The sequence below is a fragment of the Peromyscus eremicus genome, chromosome 12 (genome assembly GCF_949786415.1).
Source record: "Peromyscus eremicus chromosome 12, PerEre_H2_v1, whole genome shotgun sequence".
Lineage (NCBI taxonomy): Eukaryota > Metazoa > Chordata > Mammalia > Rodentia > Cricetidae > Peromyscus > Peromyscus eremicus.
Window position 1 is genome coordinate 7,740,892 of NC_081428.1, and position 20,120 is coordinate 7,761,011.

Here is a 20,120-nt window from a genome sequence, read left to right on the forward strand (position 1 = left end):
ACCACAGGCCCCAAAGCACAAGGGCCAACCAATCATGGACTGAAACCTCTGAAAACACAAGTCAACATAAACCTCCCTTCTTTGTGTGTTGATGACCTCAGGTGTTTTGTGACAGTACCAGAAAGCTGGCAGGAGGGAAAGCGGTGTTTGTGACAACGACCAATGTGGCTTGATCTACATTGTCTGCCTTCTTTGTTCCTGTGAAGGGAAAACAAGTATGCAATACATTCTCAACTAAGGCTTAAAACAGAGGTGTGGAGGGAAGTGAGTGGGAATCACAAAGATGGCAGAGGCCATTTGATTAGTAGGGAAGAGTAGATTCATCACCCCAACATACTTAATTTAAGGTCATTCCCAACATCTTGAGAATTAACATGGTTTTAAAATGGAAGAGTATATGTGAACTTGCTTGGTTTTAAAACAAACAATTTTTATGAGATAGTGTCTCATTCTGTAGCCCAGGTTAGACTTGAACTAGTGGCAATCCTCCTGACTCAGTCTCCTAAATATCAAATATAAGTGTGAGTCATTCTTGGTAGCTTCCTTAATGAATTCTGTTTGTTTCATCTTTAAGACGAGATCTCATTGTCTATGCCAAGCTAGATTAGAACTGGTGATTCCCCTGCCTCAGCTTCCTAAATCTTGGTATTATGGGCCTGGGCTTCAGTTCCTTAAATGCAAAAATGAAATCTGTGTTGAAATAGAAGCCAGTATTTGAATGGTGAGAGTCTTGGGGTATGTTTTTAAAAATGTAAAAGTTTCTGCAATAGTATTCAAACTACTCTTGGTATAACTTAGCTTCCCCCCCCCCCCCCCCGATACTTCGGAGAGTTTATCCTTTCAACATTCTCCCAATTTACTTTCTTACTGCTTTGTGGGTGCATAAGGCTGAGTAGATACATTTTTGTTGTCTTCAGAAACTTCATTATTATTTAGGCTTCAGAGCTGAGAACATTTACCAGTTTAAAAAAAAAACAACTGTTCAAGGGCTGGAGAAATGGGTCCACCCTAAATTTTGTTTCCAGACCTACACAGAGACCCTGACACCCACTTCTGGTCTTCTCGGGTACTGTACACACATATGGCACATACACGCACACATACACACACACACACACACACACACACACACACGCACACACACAAATAAAATCCTTTTTAAAAAGTTCTGTTTCTTCTAAGCCACAATTTGTATGTATACAACAGACTAAAACCAGCCCTCTCTAACCTCTCTAAGTAGGAAAGTCCGTGACTCTCCAGGGAACACAGATGGGTCTAGTCCCTGCAGAAGTTGCCTGTACAGGGGAGCCTGTGTCTGTGTGAGTTTCAAAATTTGTCTTAGAAATCTGAGGTTTTAAAATACAACTCTTATTTTTTTCTTTTTATGAAATATATGTGAGCTCATATTTTAAAATATGAACACTGGAGAGAAAAATTCCGCAGCAAACCTTGCTCTTTGGGAAGGAAATCCTCCTGAGCTTGTTAACCTGTCTGAGCTGGGTGTGGGAGGTGTGGACAAGAGGATCAGGAATCTGTGACTCTTTTTCAAAACGGAAGAGGGACTAGAGAGACGGACCAGCAGTTAAGAGCGCTTGCTGCTCTTGGGGAGAACCTGGTTGTGTTCCCGGCACTCACACAGTAGCTCACAATTGTCTCTAGTTCCAGTTCCAGGACATCTAATGTCGCCTTCTTCTGACCTTCATAGGCACCAGGCACATGCGTACATACACGCAAGCAAAACACTCATGCACAGAAACTAAACTAAATAAATCCAAAACTTTTTTAAAGAACATCCTTTTGCCACATTTCTCTGTATAAATATACTTCCTCCTTCAATGGTGTCCCACATATTTAACTTTGTGTGTCGCTCTTCCCTGCTATTAATATATTTGCAAACATGTAAACATAAGCCTTATTTTCAGATTTTTATTTTTAATTATGTATGTAGGTCAGTGTGTGTGTGTGTGTGTGTGTGTGTGTGTGTGTGTGTGTGTGTATGTGTGTACGAATACTGGCACCTGTGGAGGTCAGAGGTCTCGGGATGGTCCAGGAGCTGGTGTCACAGGTGGTTGGAAATCTAGTTTGGGTCCTTGGCCAAAGCAGTGCATGCTCTTAACCACTGAGCCATCTCTCCAACCCCATTTTAAGTGCTTCGTCTGCTTGCAACATCCTGTGGGACACTTTTTTTCCCATTTTTTTTAAACACAATAAGTAATGTCACATTGAACTCCCTTAGAGCTAAATATTTGTATGCAAATATGGGACTTTCCATGGGACTTCTTGGTCATAGATTGCTCTGCCAAAGAGTGCCAGAACATGAACTCTGTGACACACTGACAAGCTATTATTTAAGGAAATGGTACCATTGTGTACTGCTGATGGAAATGAATGTTCTAGAAAGCTTGTGCTTCTCAAAGCTATGAAGAAATAGATGCCTGACCATTTTGGGGGAGGGGATTGTTATTAGTGTTTTTTTGAGCCAGGGTCTCATGTTGCCCAGGCTGGCATCAACATGGCTTTGAACTTCTGCTCCTCAGGCTTCATCTCCCCAAGTATTGGTATTATAGACATGCATCACCATGCCCAGTTTATACAATGCTGGGATCAAACCCAGAGCCTGGTGCATGCTAGGTAAGCACTCTCCCAACTGAGCTACATCCTCAGTCCAGCCTGAACATAGTCTTAAAGACTAATAGAAGATAGAAACAACCTCCCAGGTCTAAGATATGAGGACCCCTGCTGATAGACTCTGAGCACACTCCATACTTTAGTGAGAGAACTTACCTTGCCTCAAAGACTTTTCTTTGTCACCAGAGAATTTATCTTAGTCCTGACTTCAGGAAGCGGCCAAGGTAATTCAGGGCTGACTCAGGGCTGGCTGTGCCCTTATTGATGCTGAGCTCTGAACCATTCCCAGGATTTCGTTGTTTCTTTAAAGGTGGTTATTTCCCGCCCACACAGGCTTTGCTGGCACCCTCTGTCACTGCCAAGCTCCCTCCTCCCCAATACATGTGATAACAAGATGTTCGACCATTTGAATTCTTACTTTTTGGCAATTGTTTAACGCTATGACTGAAGTTAATCACTCTTGCAAGCCAGTGTTTATTTAGATAATTGGGCTGGCTGCTCTTAAGTGGCCCTGTCTTGGCAGTGGAGAGTTCCTGGCACCTTGATCTTGGCTGAAAAGTCCAGGCCTGCCCACACTTGGCCTTGGGACAGCCTTAGCCTAGCCTTTGAGGCCCATTGTGTGGTTTCTCATTCTCTTATTAAGGAAATAGCAGAATCCCTGGAGCCCACCCAGAAAATGTGACCATAGCAGGAAATGACACACCGTGGTGGAGGCACACCCGGTGCCCAGTTCCCTGGGAAGGCTCCCTCCTGGCCTGAGTTGAAGGTCTGCTCCGACTGGTGCTCACAGGACCTGTGACGGCCCGTTGAACTCATGCCTTTCTTTCATTTTGCCACTCTCCCAGATGAATTTTAGTGCTAACAGGCCCAGCTCACTTCGAGATCTTTCAGAAATGCCTCCGGCTGGGCCACCCTCAATCCAAAGAACTCAGACCTCATCGTGTTTGACCCCTAGGATGATAGATGTCACCTTTTGTTGTCACTTATCAGTTGTAACCATCTGCTTTGATATTCATTTGCTAGGGTAGCAGCAAAGTACCCCAGACTCATACCCGGAAACCTGCTTCTTGACAGTTCTGGAAGTTGGAAGTTCAAGACTGACATGTCGGCAGGGTTGGCTCCCTGGAGCCTCTGCCTGGCTTGTCTGTCTTCACATGGCTTTCACACTGCACATGCCTGACTTCCTCGGGTTATAAAGGCACAAATCTGATTGGGTCAGGGCCCACTTGAATGACCCCACATCAACTTAATCTCCCCTTTAAAGATCCTATCCCTAAGTAAAGGCAGATTCTCAGGTACTGGCAGTAAGGATTTCAGTGTGTGAGTTTTAATGGGGCATCAGGCAGAATTCAAGATGGTTTTCAGCCATACTTATCTCCAGGGATTTATGTCCATGAATACCCTCTTCCCACACACACCAGCCCAGGTCTATGCGATACAGCGGAGGAGAGATGGCTGGTTTCTTATTATTTTACACCCCACTCCCAGGAGAAGCCAGCTGCTACTTCATGAAGACACCCCGGACCTGTGAGGGGAGGGACTGAAGCCTATTACGACCACCAATGCCAACTTCCCATCGTATCAGTTGGCCACCTTGAAAGCTCAGCCCTCCAACCAGAGCTGTAACCTCGGGAGACCTCCCCACACTCAAGGCAAGAACCTCTGCTCTCAGCTGCCCCTGAATTCCTGTCCCACAGACGCCGCAAGATGATACGTGTTTTATCGGAGCCCATTAAACGGTGGAGTGTTTTATTACATAGCAATAGGAAATGAATACACAGGTTGATATTTAGGAATGCGTGGCTGAGGTGGTGGCTTTGGGACAGGGCAGTGAACAAGAGTTAGGAGGATCGTGAAGAGAATTTTGGAGAAAATTTAGGGGTTTTGATGGAAATCCCAGCATCGAGCATCCTGAATGGGTACAGCAGGCTAGATGTTCCCCCAGGTGCCTGGCCTGCCCCTTTGGGTATTAAGCAACTGCCTCCTTATCTTTCTCTATGCTATGCCATATGAATACAACTATTTACCTGCAGGAAACATAGATAGTTATCAGACATCCTACCCTGGACAAGGTGGTTATGTGCAGCCAAGATTGATGACCACAGCACCTGCCTTCCCATGCTTGGCCCGGCCTGCTGCCTTTCAGATGGGATGTGGGGGCCATTGTCTTCTCTGTGGTCCCAAAACACAGTTGAAGTGGGAGTACTCTCATAGCTTTGTGCTCAGTAAGACAGTGTGTCCCATCGATAGCCAGGCTCTGGGCAGCCCTGGGGATGCTTGCCACAGCACAGCGACATCACTACTGTGACCTCACACACAAGGGTAGCACACACATGGAGTGAAATCTACCACGGGGGAGGCCTCTCCTAGCCAGTTTCTCTTGAAATGGTTCCACACATGACATAGACGGAATCCAAAGAGGTCAGCACTAGTGGATAATATTTTTTAAAGGAGACACAGAGTTGGAGACATAAAAAAGATAGGATGGGAGGTCCAGAGGAAGTTGAATAGAGCTAGTAGAAGGTGGATAAGAGCAAAATACACTGTATACGTGTATGGAAATTTCAAATAATAAATAAAATGTCATTTGAAGAAACCAGTAGCCAGCTGTATGTAGCAAACCCAAGCTACAAGTTCAGAAATACTAGAATGTGGGTCGTTCTCTGCTCTACCAGGACTTGAAAAAAAATTTATGAACTTGCTCAATCAATCAATCAATCAATCAAGACTCCAGCATGGAGGAAAGAGGGAGAAAGGCTAGAGAAAATGTGTACCCATACAAAGTGTGGGGACATGTTCACAGTCACTCGTCATCCAAGGAAGGCAAAGTAAAGCAATAGTACAGGACTATTTCTAAGTCTTTTTTTTTTTTTTTTTTTTAAGATTATTTATTAAGTATACAGTGTTCTGTCTGCATGTATGACTGCAGGCCAGAAGAGGGCACCAGATCTCACTACAGATGGTTGTGAGCCACCATGTGGTTGCTGGGAATTGAACTCAGGACCTCTGGAAGAGCAGTCAGTGCTCTTAACCTCTGAGCCATCTCTCCAGCCCCCTATTTCTAAGTCTTAAGTTGGAAACCTTCAGGAAAATCAAACATCAGACAGGCAAAGTTGCAGGGCAACCCAAAAGTCTACCTCCCTATTTATATATGCAAATTGGCACACATGTGCTTGTACATACAAATTGGTAAGTTTATGCATATAAGTCAGGAAGCACTCTGATGATATAAACAGACCGCACCCTCTTTTGATATAAAACATGTGGAGATTTATCCCAAAGAAATAGCCAATAAAAACCACCAGCACATAGTCTACAAAATGTATTCTGAAACTCAGAAGCAACAAAACCCTCCCAGTAGGGAGTCCTCTGAGCAAGATGGTAGGCAGAGTTGGGGGTTTTCTTGGCCAGACAGAAAAAGACTATTGCTATAAAGTTGAGAGGCCAAAGGATAATTACAAAATTCGTTCTGAGACATCAGGGCTTAGAAGAAGTTCAGAAAAATAAATATCTTGTCATTTGATGGGTAAAGCTGAAGCTGAATCTTATTGTTATTACTGTTTGATGTTGTTATTGTGTTTGTGCCAAAAACAATGATGATGTTTTAGAAAGTTTGAGAAATATCTTCCTCCCAGTCTTTGAATGCCGAAGCCATGCTGAGCTGTTGTGGAAGTCTCGGCCACTATGTACCTGGCAGGCCATCTCATCTCCACCAAAGCATGGGCTTCGAGGGGGGTGTGCTGAGTCTAAAGCACGTGGACCCACCAGACTTCAGCTCATATGCATAGAAAAATATACAAATCAATCTCGAAAGCCAGATGCTCTGGGACGCCAACCACAGGGCTCCCCTTCCGAGGCCCCTGATGAGAACCAGCCCTCAGTTCTCATGTGCACATCCATCTGAGCCCAAGCCAGGTCTAGGGTGAAGGCCAAATGTGCCTTTCCCCTTCTTCAAAGCCATGCGCCTGGGCCTCGGGAACGGCTGGAACAGCGAACAGAGATCACACACACACACACACACACACACACACACACACACACACACACACACACACTGGCAGCCTGTGGCCCGGATGTGGACTGTAGGCATGTTTTCTTTGGCTTGTTCAGTGTTTTAAAAGTTGGAACATTTCACTTTTTTTTAAACCTGGATTTCCAGCATCTCAGGAGAGCTCAGAGGCTGTGATATCCCAGCCTGCAATCTAGAGTCAAGGATGGGCACTGTGCCATGCTTATAAGGAGCTCTGATTCACAGGGCTCCCATCCTGTGACAGGCACCACTCCAGTCGCTGAGAATCCCACAGACACAGTCCCTGCAGAGCTGAGCCTCTGGGAGGATGAGCCACCCACTCATGGTGTGGAGGTTTTCATCATGAAGATGAGGTTGGCAACAACAAAGCTCTGTTCTGGCAGGTGGTAGGGAAACCTCTCCAGTCTGGCATTCAAGGTGACTCCTAAGAAGTGTGACAGAACTGACCATACAGAGGTGTGGTGACAGAACAGCCCAAATCAAAAGAAGAACTTGTGCAAAGGCCTGGGAGTATGAAAGGCCATAGAATGCTACAGCGGTCATGAGGGAAGGGGGTAGAGAAACAGGATTATAGCTGGCTTCTAAGTCTGGTTACAATGGGCAGGGTGCAGGATTTTACACAGTGGGGGTGTGTCTGTTTGACTTAAGTGAAGTCTTCCACATGCTGCTCAGTAGAGAAAGGAGGGAACCTGGTGGTCCAGATGAGAGAAGACCAGAGAAGGCTGGGAGCCAAGAGGCCAAATTGGAGGTATGCTGTCACCAGCGGGGGGACCCTAGGGTCAGAGAGGAGGTGGATGGGCCACCTGGGGAGACATGATGTGTGCTTTGTCAGCTGGGTGACAGTTAAGTATATTTATACAAAAGGGACAAATTGATGAGCTTATGGGGAGTATTTGCCGGGTGCAGTCAGCAACCTTGATATAGTTTACCTGTCCAAAGAGCAAAGACTTCTTAGCATCCAGTTTGATAAAGAAGTGTGTTAAAACACCTGCAAAGGTTTGCAGCTTCTAAAAGATTTATCTATTTTTACTTTATGAATGTATTCGCATGCATGCATGTATGAGCACCAGAAAGGACTAGAACTCAGGTCCTTATGCTTGCACAGCAAGCATTTACCCACCAAACCATCTCTCCAACCCAAAGGTTGGTGTCTTTGCACGCATGGTTCTGACCTGAGGAATGAGGATGGACTTGAGGTTTCCATGTTGGGTCTCAAGAGCCTTGACCTTCCCTTTTGAACCCTTCCCGTTGCAGAGTACAGGAGAAAAGAAAAGGCTTCAGAATGTTGACTGGGGGGTGATTAGTGCATCCAAGAGCTTTGTCTTCAGCGCTGTGTGTGCTGGGGACACTGCACAGAAGAGCTTGGTGAACGACGGGGTCAGCAGGCTACCTTGCGCAGAGCTTAAACTCTTCATTCTGTTATGCTAAGCAAGGGCAGGATCTTCAAGCCACATGCCTTCCTGTATCTGCCAGGTTATCGATGGTGTTACAGCAGTGGGCTGCCCTCCAGCTCTCCAGGGAAATCCATATATGGACTTTGGCACATACAAGCTCCTCCCCATATAAACAAATACAATAAGATGGGAGGGGGGTCCTCAGGACACTGAGTATGAGTCTCTGTTGTTAGAGTTTTCAGTTACTATAATGAAATACTTGAGGCTGTGTAATTTTAAAGAAAAAGGGTTGTTTGACTCACAGCCCTGGTCTAAGGTCAAGGGCCCATACTCAATGATGACCTTCTTAATGGCAGAGTCAGGAGGAAGCAAGGGGTTTCTTCACACAGCTTCACACACAAGTCACCTGTTTCCAAGATTGGAAAAATGTGAAAGAATATTCATCCCAAGGCAAGACTGAAACTCTGCAGGGAAGACACTAAACCCCAACACACCAAGTCCAGCCTCTTAGCACGCTGGGAGGGGAGGTCCCAAGCTTTGCAACAGTTTTTCTGGCCACAGGGCTCCTCTCCTGCAGCCTTGAAGGCTGTATGGTGCCTGTAGCTCTACCTTTCTGAGAATGAGACAGCCCTGGCTCTGAGGAAAGAGAAGGAGAGGAGAGCTGAGAGGGAGATCTGGAAGTCCTTACACAAAGGAGGACAAAACAGTGGGAGAGAAAAGCCCGTGGGCTGTGACTAGAGGAGGCCATTAGAATAGGCTGCAGTCACTCCAGGAAGTCTGAGGTAAACTGTGGCTTTTTATAAGCTACCCCAACAAACAGTGTGTGAGAAAGCCTGCACTGTATAGATTAACAAAGAACCCTCAATTGTGTGTGTGTGGGGGGGTAAAAGTCCACATGACTTGTACACTTGAGGCTCCTCTGGCTTCCTCTCTTGAGAGAGCATTCTTTCTTAATAAATTCTCTCACCTTGCTTGCTACTTTCCACATCCAATTCCTTCTTCCAAACCCAAGAACCTGGGAATGTCAGCAGGTGCCCACCAGACCCCTGTACCCAACCAATACCAACCTCACTACACCTCACCTCATTTGGGGGCTTTCCACGGGCACTCCAGCCCATGGCCAGCTTCTGCCAGGCTTCTCCAGGTTTCCCTTTCAAATCTCAGGAAGCTGCCATGCCACCACTAGGACTGCCTTCTGTACACCTGAAGACCCAGCACGGCCTGGATGCCAAGGGTTAGCAGCCACAGAATCGACACCCAGGCCTGTTTGACTCCAGGCCTTTTTCCAGTTGTTCTGATCACAGAAACTGGCATCTGTCCACACTAATCTCTCCAGCAAGTGGTTTCACAGCCACACCCTACATTCTTGTTCTTTGCTTCCTCCTTGGCCAGATGAGAGTTTTTCAAATCTTTCCCTTTGGTCCTGAGTTTTACTATAAACCTGACTAAAAGCAGCCAATAATGGCCATGCAGCAGCAAGAATCTTTGTTGACTTGAAATCTCATTTACCCAGTGTAGTGTTTTAAAAGAAAATGGCCCCCAAAGGGAGTAACACTCTTAGAAGGCGTGGCCTTGTTGGAGGAAGTGTGTCATTGTGGAGGCAGGCTTTGAGGTCTCCTATGCTCAAGCTACACCCAGTGTTACAGATCACTTCCTGTTGCCTGTAGATAAAGATGTAGAACTCTCAGCTCCTTTTCCAGTGCCATGTCTACCTGCACGCTAACATGTCCCACCATAGTGATAATGGACTAAACCTCTGAAACTCTAAGCCACTCCAATGAAGTGTTCTCCTTTATAAGAGTTGCCATGGTCATAGTGTCTCTTCACAGCAATTGAAACCCTAACTAAGACAGCTAATAAACAAGTCCATCATCTTTACATGTGGTGTCCCACAAGGTTTTAGGGTGTGGACACCCATACAGCAGGGTCCTTTGCTACATCATATAAGAATACCCTCCTACCTATTTTTTAAGAGGCTCCCCGTTTCCATCTAGGGCTGATTTGCTAGTTTCTTCTTCACCCTCATCAGAATTGGCCGTAACATTTGTCTTATAGCAAAACAAACCTTTCCCAACCCATTCCTCCAAACCCTTCCGACCTCTGCCTGTTATCCAGTTTCAAAGCCGCTTCCATGTTCTCAGATATAGATATAATAATAACCTCACATATTCCCAGAGCAAATTTTCTGTATTAGTTTTCTGGGTTTTGTTTTACCATAATGAATTACTCGAGCTGAGTAACATTATAAAGAAAACAGGCTTATTTGGCTCATGGCTCTGGTCCAAGGTCAAGAGCCTGTGCCTGATGACGACCCTCCCGGCAAAGTCTCAGGCAGCACAGGGTACCACACAGCAAGAGACGGGAAAGTCTGGAGATGTCTGCTCTGGTCTCACCCTCTTCCTTCAAAGGATTCTATGGAAGCTCCACAGTGATAATCTTATCTGCCTCTAATCACCTCCAAAGTTCATGCCTCCAAATGCCTCAGTAGCATTAAGTTTCCATCATTTTTTTTTTTTTTTTTTTTTTTTGGTTTTTTGAGACAAGGTTTCTCTGTGTAGCTTTGCGCCTTTCCTGGAACTCACTTGGTAGCCCAGGCTGGCCTTGAACTCACAGAGATCCGCCTGGCTCTGCCTCCCGAGTGCTGGGATTAAAGGCGTGCGCCACCACCGCCCAGCCAAGTTTCCATCATTTTAATACCTCCCATCAGGAATTAAATTTTGACACATGAACGTTGGAAGACATGCAAGCTACATCCAAACATCACAAGGCCTTCAAGGCATGTGCTCCTAGGAACAACACATCATAGCACATGTTTATATTTATATTATACATGTAATGTTATAGAAGGTATTATAAACCATCTTTTGACATTGTGATGTGGCATTGACATCTAGAAACGTGTTGGGCCTCTTTCATAGCCATCTTAGGATGTGTGTGGCTGATGGGCAGCAAGGTGGACTGCTGTGGGATGGTCTGTATGTCAAGTGTGTTGCTAATTGGTCAATAAATAAATCACTGATTGGCCAGTGGCCAGGCAGGAAGTATAGGCGGGACAAGGAGGAGAATAAAGCTGGGAAGTGAAGGCTGAGTCAGAGAGACACTGCCAGCTGCCACGATGAGAAACAGCATGTGAAGATGCCGGTAAGCCACGAGCCATGTGGCAAGGTGTGGATTTATAGAAATGGATTAATTTAAGCTATAAGAACAGTTAGCAAGAAGCCTGCCACGGCCATACAGTTTGTAACCAATATAAGTCTCTGTGTTTACTTGGTCGGGTCTGAGCGGCTGTGGGACTGGCGGGTGAGAGAGATTTGTCCTGACCGTGGGCCAGGCAGGAAAATTCTAGCTACAGTGGACACTCCTGGTAACAAAGGAAATAAGCCTGCACCTGTTCAACATAGGAGCTTCCCCGCTAAGTATTTCCAACCTGTGCTTGGGTGAGCCCACGACAGCAGAACTCGTGCATACGGAGAGCCTGCTCTTCCTTTCTTGTTTTCTTATGGCCTCCTTGTGCATTGCTGGAAGGACACTCTATGGCTGGGTGGATTATTGGTCACTGATGAGCTCCCAAAGCCTAGAACCGGGCCCTGCATACAGCAGGGGCTCACTGTTTACCTCCACAGAACGACTGAACCACCAATGGATTCAGGACTGTGGGGCAGAGAGGCCGCTACAGGGAGAAGGATCCTGTCCTTGACTTTCCCTCTCCTGCAGGTACCAGCCACACTTCACTGCCAACCCAGGACCACAATCCACACAGACAACAGCCTAATTATAGCCGAATAAAATCACCTACCGAAGGGGGGCAGCAGCTCTGCTTCAGAGGAACAGATGTCCCTCTGCTGTGTCCTGCGGCCGTAGGTGGCAGAGTAGATGTTGAGAAACTTGGACTCGTGGCAATACAGCTTCAGTTCCTGGTCTTCACACACAGTCTTGTTTTTTAGTTCATCTGGAGAAGAAGCAGAAACCAGGGACAGATTAGCCTGGCTAGGAAGGAACGGCCCGGGGACCAGCTAAGCCGCAGCTGCTCAGCCCTTGTGGACCTGCACCCTGAGAAGGGCAGAGCAGGATGGCCCTCCCTGCCTGGTGTTTCAGGCCCTGTGGGATGAGGAGGGAGACTCCTTGCAGGAAGCAGGTGGGGAGCAACCAGAGGACAGAGCAAAGACTCCAGGAGTCACAGTAATGTGCAAATGGGAAAAAGGCTTAAGGCAGGGGACAGGGCCACTCAGGTCCTGGGAAATTTCTCCTGCTTCATTTTAGAGCAAAGACTAACAGGAGGAAGCCCCCTGGTAAGCGCTGGCTCAAGACTCATGTACCACAAGCCCTTGCCACCAACTCCACAAGCACCTCCCCATCTCTCTGAATCTGGTGTACTTTGTCCCCAGAAGTACAGAGTGTGGCTGGTGTGCATGGAGTTCAGTTGGCAGTGTTTGCTTGCCTAGCATACATGAAGTCCTGCACTGAATCCCCAACACCACATACATTGGCCACGGAGGCTCATGCCTGTAATCTCAGCATGGGGCGGTGCAGGCAGGAAGACGGGAAGCTCAATATAACTCCCACATCCCCAGCTGCAGAGCAAGGTCCAGGCCACTTGGGGATATATGAGACCCTGTTTTCAAAATGGGGTGTGGGTGGGCTGGGTGCAGTGACTCATTCTTGTAATCCCAGCACTTAGGAGGCTGAGGCAGGAAGATTTCTGTGCTACCACAATGGAATCTCTCTTTAAAATGTCATACAGAGTTGACACTTCCACGAACTGCCAAGGCAAAAAGTCTTTTTTTTTTTAATAGAGCATATGGTAAAAACCATCAATTTTAAACTTGTTTTATCATGTGGGAATGAGTGTCACAATGCACTATGGACAGCTGAGTGTTGGGTCTCTCCTTCCACCAGGTGAGTTCCAGGAACAGAACCTGGGTCATCAGGCTTGGCAGCAAGTGCCTTTACCCACTGAGCCACCTTGCTGATTCAAAGTTTATGAGAGAGAGAGAGAGAGAGAGAGACAGAGACAGAGACAGAGACAGAGACAGAGACAGAGAGACAGAGGGAGAGGGAGAGAGAGAGAGAGAGAGAGAGAGAGAGAGAGAGAGAGAGAGAGAGAGAGATCTATTTCTGGAAACAGATAGCCCTGGCCCCTGGCTGTCCTGGATCTCGCTCTGCAGACCAGGCTGGCCTCGAACTCACAGAGATCCACCTGTCTCTGCCTCCCCAGTGCTGGGATTAAAGGTGTGCACCACTTTTAAAAAGTACTAATTTCTGATGGTCCAGACACAGAAGACTTTGCAGCATCCAATTCCATTTATACTACCTCTCCCTTTTATCCAAGGTTCCTCTCTCCTGGATTTGAGTTATCTATAGTCAACCACAGTTTAGAAGCACTAAATAGAAAATTCCAAGAGACTGTATGCATATAACTTTCATTAGAGCAATTGATATTGCTATTCTACTTTATTATTTTGCCTAACTTATAAACTAAGCTTGGCCATAAACATAAGAAGAGACATAGCAGAGCTGGGGATGTGGCTCAGCAGTTAAGAACATGTACTGTTCTTGTAGAGGACCTGAGTTCAATTCCCAGCACCCACATCAGACAGCTCACAACTTCTCCAGGGGTATCTGACAACTCTGGTTTCCGTGTACAACTGAAGTCACATGAACATATACTCCCTCATACACACACATACCATCATTTTTTAATTAAATCTTTTAAAAAAGAATTTGTTTGGGGGGGGTTTGGAACATCCACTGGGATCTTGGGATGTATACCACACACACAAACTACGCTTATGTATAGTTGCATGTTATACATATTATGCATCAATAATGGGGATATGCTCTGAGAATATGTCCTTGAGTGAACATTGTGGGCTGCACATACAGGAGTCTAGATGATATAGTCTATTATACACCTATGATACTTCTTTGGGTTGTTTGCTTGCTGTAGTAATATGGGTAGAACCCAGGGCCTCTTGAATGCTAGGTGCACCCTACAACTGAGCTATATTCCCAGCTCTACACACCTATACTACGTGGTACCCTCCGGCCCCTGGGCTGCAAGCCTGCACAGCATGCTGCTTTCCTGAAGACCAAGCCTACTGTAACACACTGCCACGTATGTGTGTATTTAACACTGAGAAAGGCAGGATGCATGCGGTACAAATGCTAGGTGACGGGTATTTCCAATTGGGTTATAATCTTCTAAGGACCACCATCATGTACTTAGCTTGTCACTGAACAAAATGTCATTATGTCGCATGACAATATGTGAAATATCAAGGAAAGGCAAATGTTTACAGGTGAATGTAGATCAACTGTTGGCTGAGATTGTATGATCAAAAAGTAGATACAGGGGGCTGGAGAGATGGCCCAGCGGTTAAGAGCACTGGCTGTTCTTCCAGAGGACCCGGGTTCAATTCCCAGCACCCACATGGCAGCTCACAACTGTCTGTAATTCTAGTTCCAGGGTATTTGACACCTTCATACCAATGCACATAAAATAAAGTTTAAAAAAAAAAGTAGATACAGGAAACTCAGACAGAAGACAGGAATGTTCTGTGGCTGGACTGTGGTTGAGAGAACACGGCTCAGCAAACTTACTAACGGTTGCTGAACTGTTCACTTAAAATGGGTGGATTCCATGCTGTTTAAATTACACCTCAACATACTTTAGAAATCATGATAATTGGTTTTGAGGGCTTCCCCTCCACTCAGTCCTGTTCTAAGCACATTAAATGTGGTAATGAACTTCATGCAAAGCAGCCTTTGATGTGCTATCTTTTCAAAGCTTTCTAAAATCACAGGCAGCAAGAGTTAATGGCAAGCTGCTCTGGCTGGCCTGCGCTGGCCTGGGCTGGTTGTCAGGAGGGAGCCAGCTTCCCCAAGAAAGCCCTTGCTTTTTATGTCCCTCCTGAGCTCGTGTTTTTCTTCTACTCTGCCTGATTTCCATATCCTGATACACTTCAAGACTGAGTTGTCTCAAATGTGATCGAGACTCACTGATGAGTCTTGAAATCAGGTTAGTGAATTGTGACCAGCAAATTTAAAAACCTATAGACCAGCTGGGAATGGCGGCACACGGCTGTGGTCCCAGCTCCTGGGCAGGAAGGTTGGCAGTTTGAGGCCAGTCTGAGCTACATAGAAATCCCAACTCTTCCTTCTCTCCAGGAAAAAAAGAAAAGAAAAGAAAAAGATGAAAAAAATGATTAGTAATCATCCAAAATATTAAAGAGCATTACATGAGAATAAACATGGCTGTGATTTCAAAAGATCATCCTTCGGTTGGTTAGTGCGAGTGCACGCCATGTTGAGCCAGTAAGTACAGTGTTTTTCTTACTGTGGGTTGGAATCCCAGCGGTTTGGAAGCTCCCACCATAAGCCTTCCAGAACAGCACATGCACACCCACCAGAGCTAGGACAGCTGGATGACTTCCGACAGAACCAACAGTGCTTAAGCTCCAAACTTAAACCATGAGAGAAAACAATCCAGTCATGAGCCCCCCCTTCCCGTGACTTGGAAGTTCCTGTGATTCTTCACCAAAAGCCCAGAAGAAGCAAAAAGAAAAACCTTGGGTCACAGGCAGGAAGATGCTTCAGGTCACAAGATGCCCACCAGCTTTGGCGGTGAGCCCTGGGGCTGGATTTTAATATAGTCAATCCCCTGCTCCCACTGCAGGTCTCTGTCTGTGATTTTGGGTAATCCACAACCAATTACAGCTTAAAAACAGTAAATAGAAAATTCCCAAAGTAAATAATTCCTAAATTTTGAACTGTTCCCTATTCCGAGTAATCCGCCGTACTCTTCGGCAACTGTTCTCTGTCTATACAAGACATGAATCTTCCTATTCCCAGCATATCCACCCTGTATATGCTTCCTGCCCATTAGTTACCTGGCTAATTGTCTTAGTTATCAGATCCACTGTGGAAATACCTATATTCAAATAACCCTGATCTAACTTCCTGACAGCCCCAAAGTACAAAGGATATTAATGGTGGCTATTTTATTATAACCATGGTTATAGCTTCTGTTTTATTATTGGTTATTATAGATCTCTCTCACTGTGTCCAAATTAAACTTTTTCATGGGTATGCATCTATATGAAAATCATAGTATATGTAGAGTTTGATATCTGTGACTTCAGAAATCCACAGGCCTCTTGAACCATGTCCCTTCTGTATAAGAACAGATGATTATATCTATATCTAATTATCTATCTACCTATCTATATTGTATCTGTATATATCTATATCCACATATCTCTATTGATCTATCATCTATCTATCTATCTATTATCTATCTATCTATCTATCTATGGGAACATTCCAGGCAAGTGTCCAACCTGATACCTATGGGCCATATATAGCTAGTTATGAGTACAGTCAACACAAAATCACAGCTTGTTTTGTAGACGATAATGTCATGTAGCAGTCTTAAAGGTGCCTTTAAATGGGTGTGCCTTTGAGCGTGATCAATACTCAGTCGGAGCAGAAGCCAGGCCGTCAGTGCTCACAGGACCCTCATCTTCTCTGGTCATTTGACACACAGAAGAGCCAGTGAAGCAGGGCAAAAGGACCCGGTGTCGGAGTAAATATTTAAAAGACCCTTGGCTGGCTCGCTGGAGTCTCAGTATAACATGTTGCAGTTAGATGCAAGGAAAAGCTTGTCTTTTTCTAAATAAAAAGATTGCTGACTCTGACTGTGACTTTGGGGTGTTTGTGTCTTTTCGGTGAGTCTGCAGTTCTTCTGTGCTGTGTCTGAGTAGGTGTCAATCTCACCAACGCTGACAGTTCTTCTGACTTCAAAGGCTCAGGGTGACAACCACCATTGACGCATAAAATAAGAGGTGGGAGACACCCCAGTGAGCTTTGCGATCAGGAGAACACCTACCTACATGCTCAGAATGCCTGGGGTGGGGGTGGGGCAGAGTGCCTCCCAACGGGTGGGAGGAGCCAGGACAACCAGACTTCTCGGCAGACTTTAACGTTTTTGTTAGTTTGATTTCTATAGTTTGAGATAATTACTATATATACCAGGCTACCCTTGAACTTAAGATCTTCCTGCTTCAACTTCCCCAGGGCTGAGATTCCAGGTCTGTGTCACCATGCCCAGCTTTAAAAACTTATAAAAACAGTACTAGTTCTGTCTCTGTCTCTGTCTCTCCTTAAATCAGCATTTTAAAATATTACAAAGTGTTGTTTTGTTTACTTAATGTATATGAGTGTTTTCCTTGTATGTATGTATGTGCACCACATGTGTATGTGGAGGTCCCCAAACAGCTTGACCACACAACTGCCATGACAGGCTTAGAGGCCCAGACACAGCTTCTGTGACAGTCTTACTGGCAGGCAACACTGGGATGCAGGTGAAGCCATGAGCTGACCCACTGTGGGTGGGCGGGGGGGAGGGGGGGCATCTAAGGGGAAATACCTGACATTCCAAACATTCCCTATACCCCTAGACAAATGCCAGCCAATCAGGGTCCTGAACCCTGGAAATCCCCTCACCCCAACCTCTACTATGATTAAAAACAAAAAAACAAAACAAAACAAAAAACCAAACAAACAAACAAAAACCCCACCCTGCTCTCACTGCTGAATAGAACAGAGAGATCAAGCTCCGAGCTTGAAATAAAGGCTCTTTGCTTTTACATATGGGATTCGGTCTCCATGATGGTCTTTTGGGGGTCCCTGTGATCTGGGCATTAATAGTGTCCCTGATGCCCACAGAGGCCAGAGGATGCCCTGGTACTGTAGTTACAGACAGTTATGAGTCTCCATGTGGGTGCTGGGAATTGAACCCAGGTCCTGCGGAAGAGCAACCAGTGCTCTTAATTGCTGAGCGATTTCTCCAACTTAACCCCAGTTAATACAATTTTTAAAAAAGCACACCATGGAATGACTATTAGCCATGTCTCTCGGAGTAACTAAAGCTCATTCTCCCAAGGACAGCAAAACCCACTTAAAATGACAGGACACGCATGTGTAAGGCCTCCAGACACCCTGTCCCCACCACAGGTGACTCGTCTTCTAGTGGAGAGGGTCTAGTGGAGAGGGCTGGTCTATGCCACATTGCTTCCTGCTGCGCTGCGTCGAGAACCTTGATTCCTTGTAAATGTGCTGGCACCTAAGAGCACATTTTTATATTTATTTATTTATTTATCATTTATTCATTCATTTATTTATTTTTTGGTTCTAAAGGAGCAGGTACCTCCTAACCTAACGGCTGCTTTCTAAGAGGAGCAGCATTTGGTAGGAGCTGGGGTCGAGCTCAGAGCTCTGGGCAGCTGCCCCAACACATCTGCCCAGAGCAGCAGGAGCCTGGGAAGGCAGAGTCGGGACTTCCTGCAAATCTCTACCAAGTAGGGAATCATGCTGGGCACCCCCTTTCTCCTAAACAGTGCACACAGAGAGTCCTTGACCTGCAGAGAGTTGTGTCCAAGTAAACCCACAGTGAGTTGAAAAGTCATCAAGCTGGAAATACAGATGTCACTTTTTTACATGAATTAAAAAAAAAAAAATAGATTGCAATACATTTAGCACACCTAAGCTACAAACACGTCATAGCTTCTCCTTGCAATCAAATAACCAATTGGGGGCTAGTGAGATGGATCGATTGTATTTGCTCTCTAGCCTGATGACCTGAGTTCGATCCCTGGTACCCATAGTTTGGAAGGAGGCAGTCGACTCCTGCGAATTGTCTTCACACGCATGTCCTGGCGTGTCCCCTCCCCACTCACTCTAATGATGTTCCTAAAGGGCCAGCTTGGAGCTTTGACTGGCAGTCCTGCTAAGTGTTGTAAGAAAGGATCGCACTGCACGTGGTTAGCTCGGGGAAACATACAAATTCAAAATTCGCTGGGTTCAATGCCCAGCACCATACACAGATTTCAAAATCGAGTCCTTCCCCCCAGTGCACGTCACTTGGTGCCAGGGACCGGTTCCCTTTTACATTTCAGCAGCGGCCCCACCGAGGCGGGAGGGCAGCGAGCTGCCCTGACAGGAGCATTTGTTACTGGCTTTGCTTATAACCGCGACCACAAGGCAATATTAAAATTCAGATAGACATCTTGCTTGCTTGGATTGTGTCCTACGACTCTGTACTGACAATGCACCGTGCCATCGCCAGCACCCAGGCCCCTGCCAATAGCACTCCCACCTCGGCCCTGGATACATCACTGCTTGTCAGTCATGCATGCGCATCATTGGCCAGAATTACATTAGACTGTTTATTGGAATACTATCGAGCCATGACTCGGCTCAACTTCATACACAACATGTCCATGTCTTTCCAGCAGCCTGTGTGGTGTGGAAGGGACATTATCCTCACTTCACAACCGAGCAATGGAGCTTCTGGAGGTGTCCAAGATCACACACAGCAGCCCATAGCAGAAAGTGACCTATCTAGAACTGCTTAGCTCCAAGGCTGCCCTGAGACCACATTCCCTGGAGGAGAGAAGAAGGGAAAGGGGGAGTGTGCGGCACATTCGGCAAAAGGAGATGCTAGGAAGGCCTGTTGATAAACTAACTCACCAAAACCCAACCAGAAAACCAGTCTGTAGAACTTGCCAGTTTCCCTGTGCCAATGCTCTCGTGGTGTGGACTTTTCAGAACACAGAACTGGGAAGAGACACACAGACCACTCTGTATGCTGGCACTGGGTACAGCTGTGAGTGATGCAAGTACCCCAGCAGGGCAGGGCAGGGCAGGGCAGGGCAGGGCAGGGGGTAGGAAACAGAGGTGTCTCTGCAGGTGGGAGGGCTGTAGAAAAAAGAGGCAGAAAGCCATAGAGAAAAAGCTCATTTCCCGCCTTCCACAATGCCATGACTCTGGCTACTCAGGACCGGATCACACAGCAACTCCGAGCCTCATCTGTTCTTCCCCCTTTCTCCCTGGGGCAACCACAGGGGGGCTTTACCTACCCTGCACCTCCCTGTGTAAACATTGCCCTGGTTTATCCCCTCCAACCTCATGCTGTACAGTCCCCATTGGGAAGTATCGAGAGGGTGGAAACTTAACCAACCATGGTGTTGAGAGATGGGACCTTTAGGTGATTAGGATCAGAAAAGGTT

The 20,120-nt window shown here is 46.1% G+C and overlaps 1 protein-coding gene across 1 annotated transcript in view; it reads right to left on the minus strand.

The window, feature by feature from the left end:
- Positions 1 to 20,120, minus strand: part of Eva1c (eva-1 homolog C) — a 72,931-nt gene that overhangs the window by 14,820 nt on the left and 37,991 nt on the right. The window contains 1 exon segment of the mRNA XM_059277489.1: positions 11,849 to 12,001. Within this exon segment, the coding sequence (XP_059133472.1) occupies positions 11,849 to 12,001 (153 nt within the window).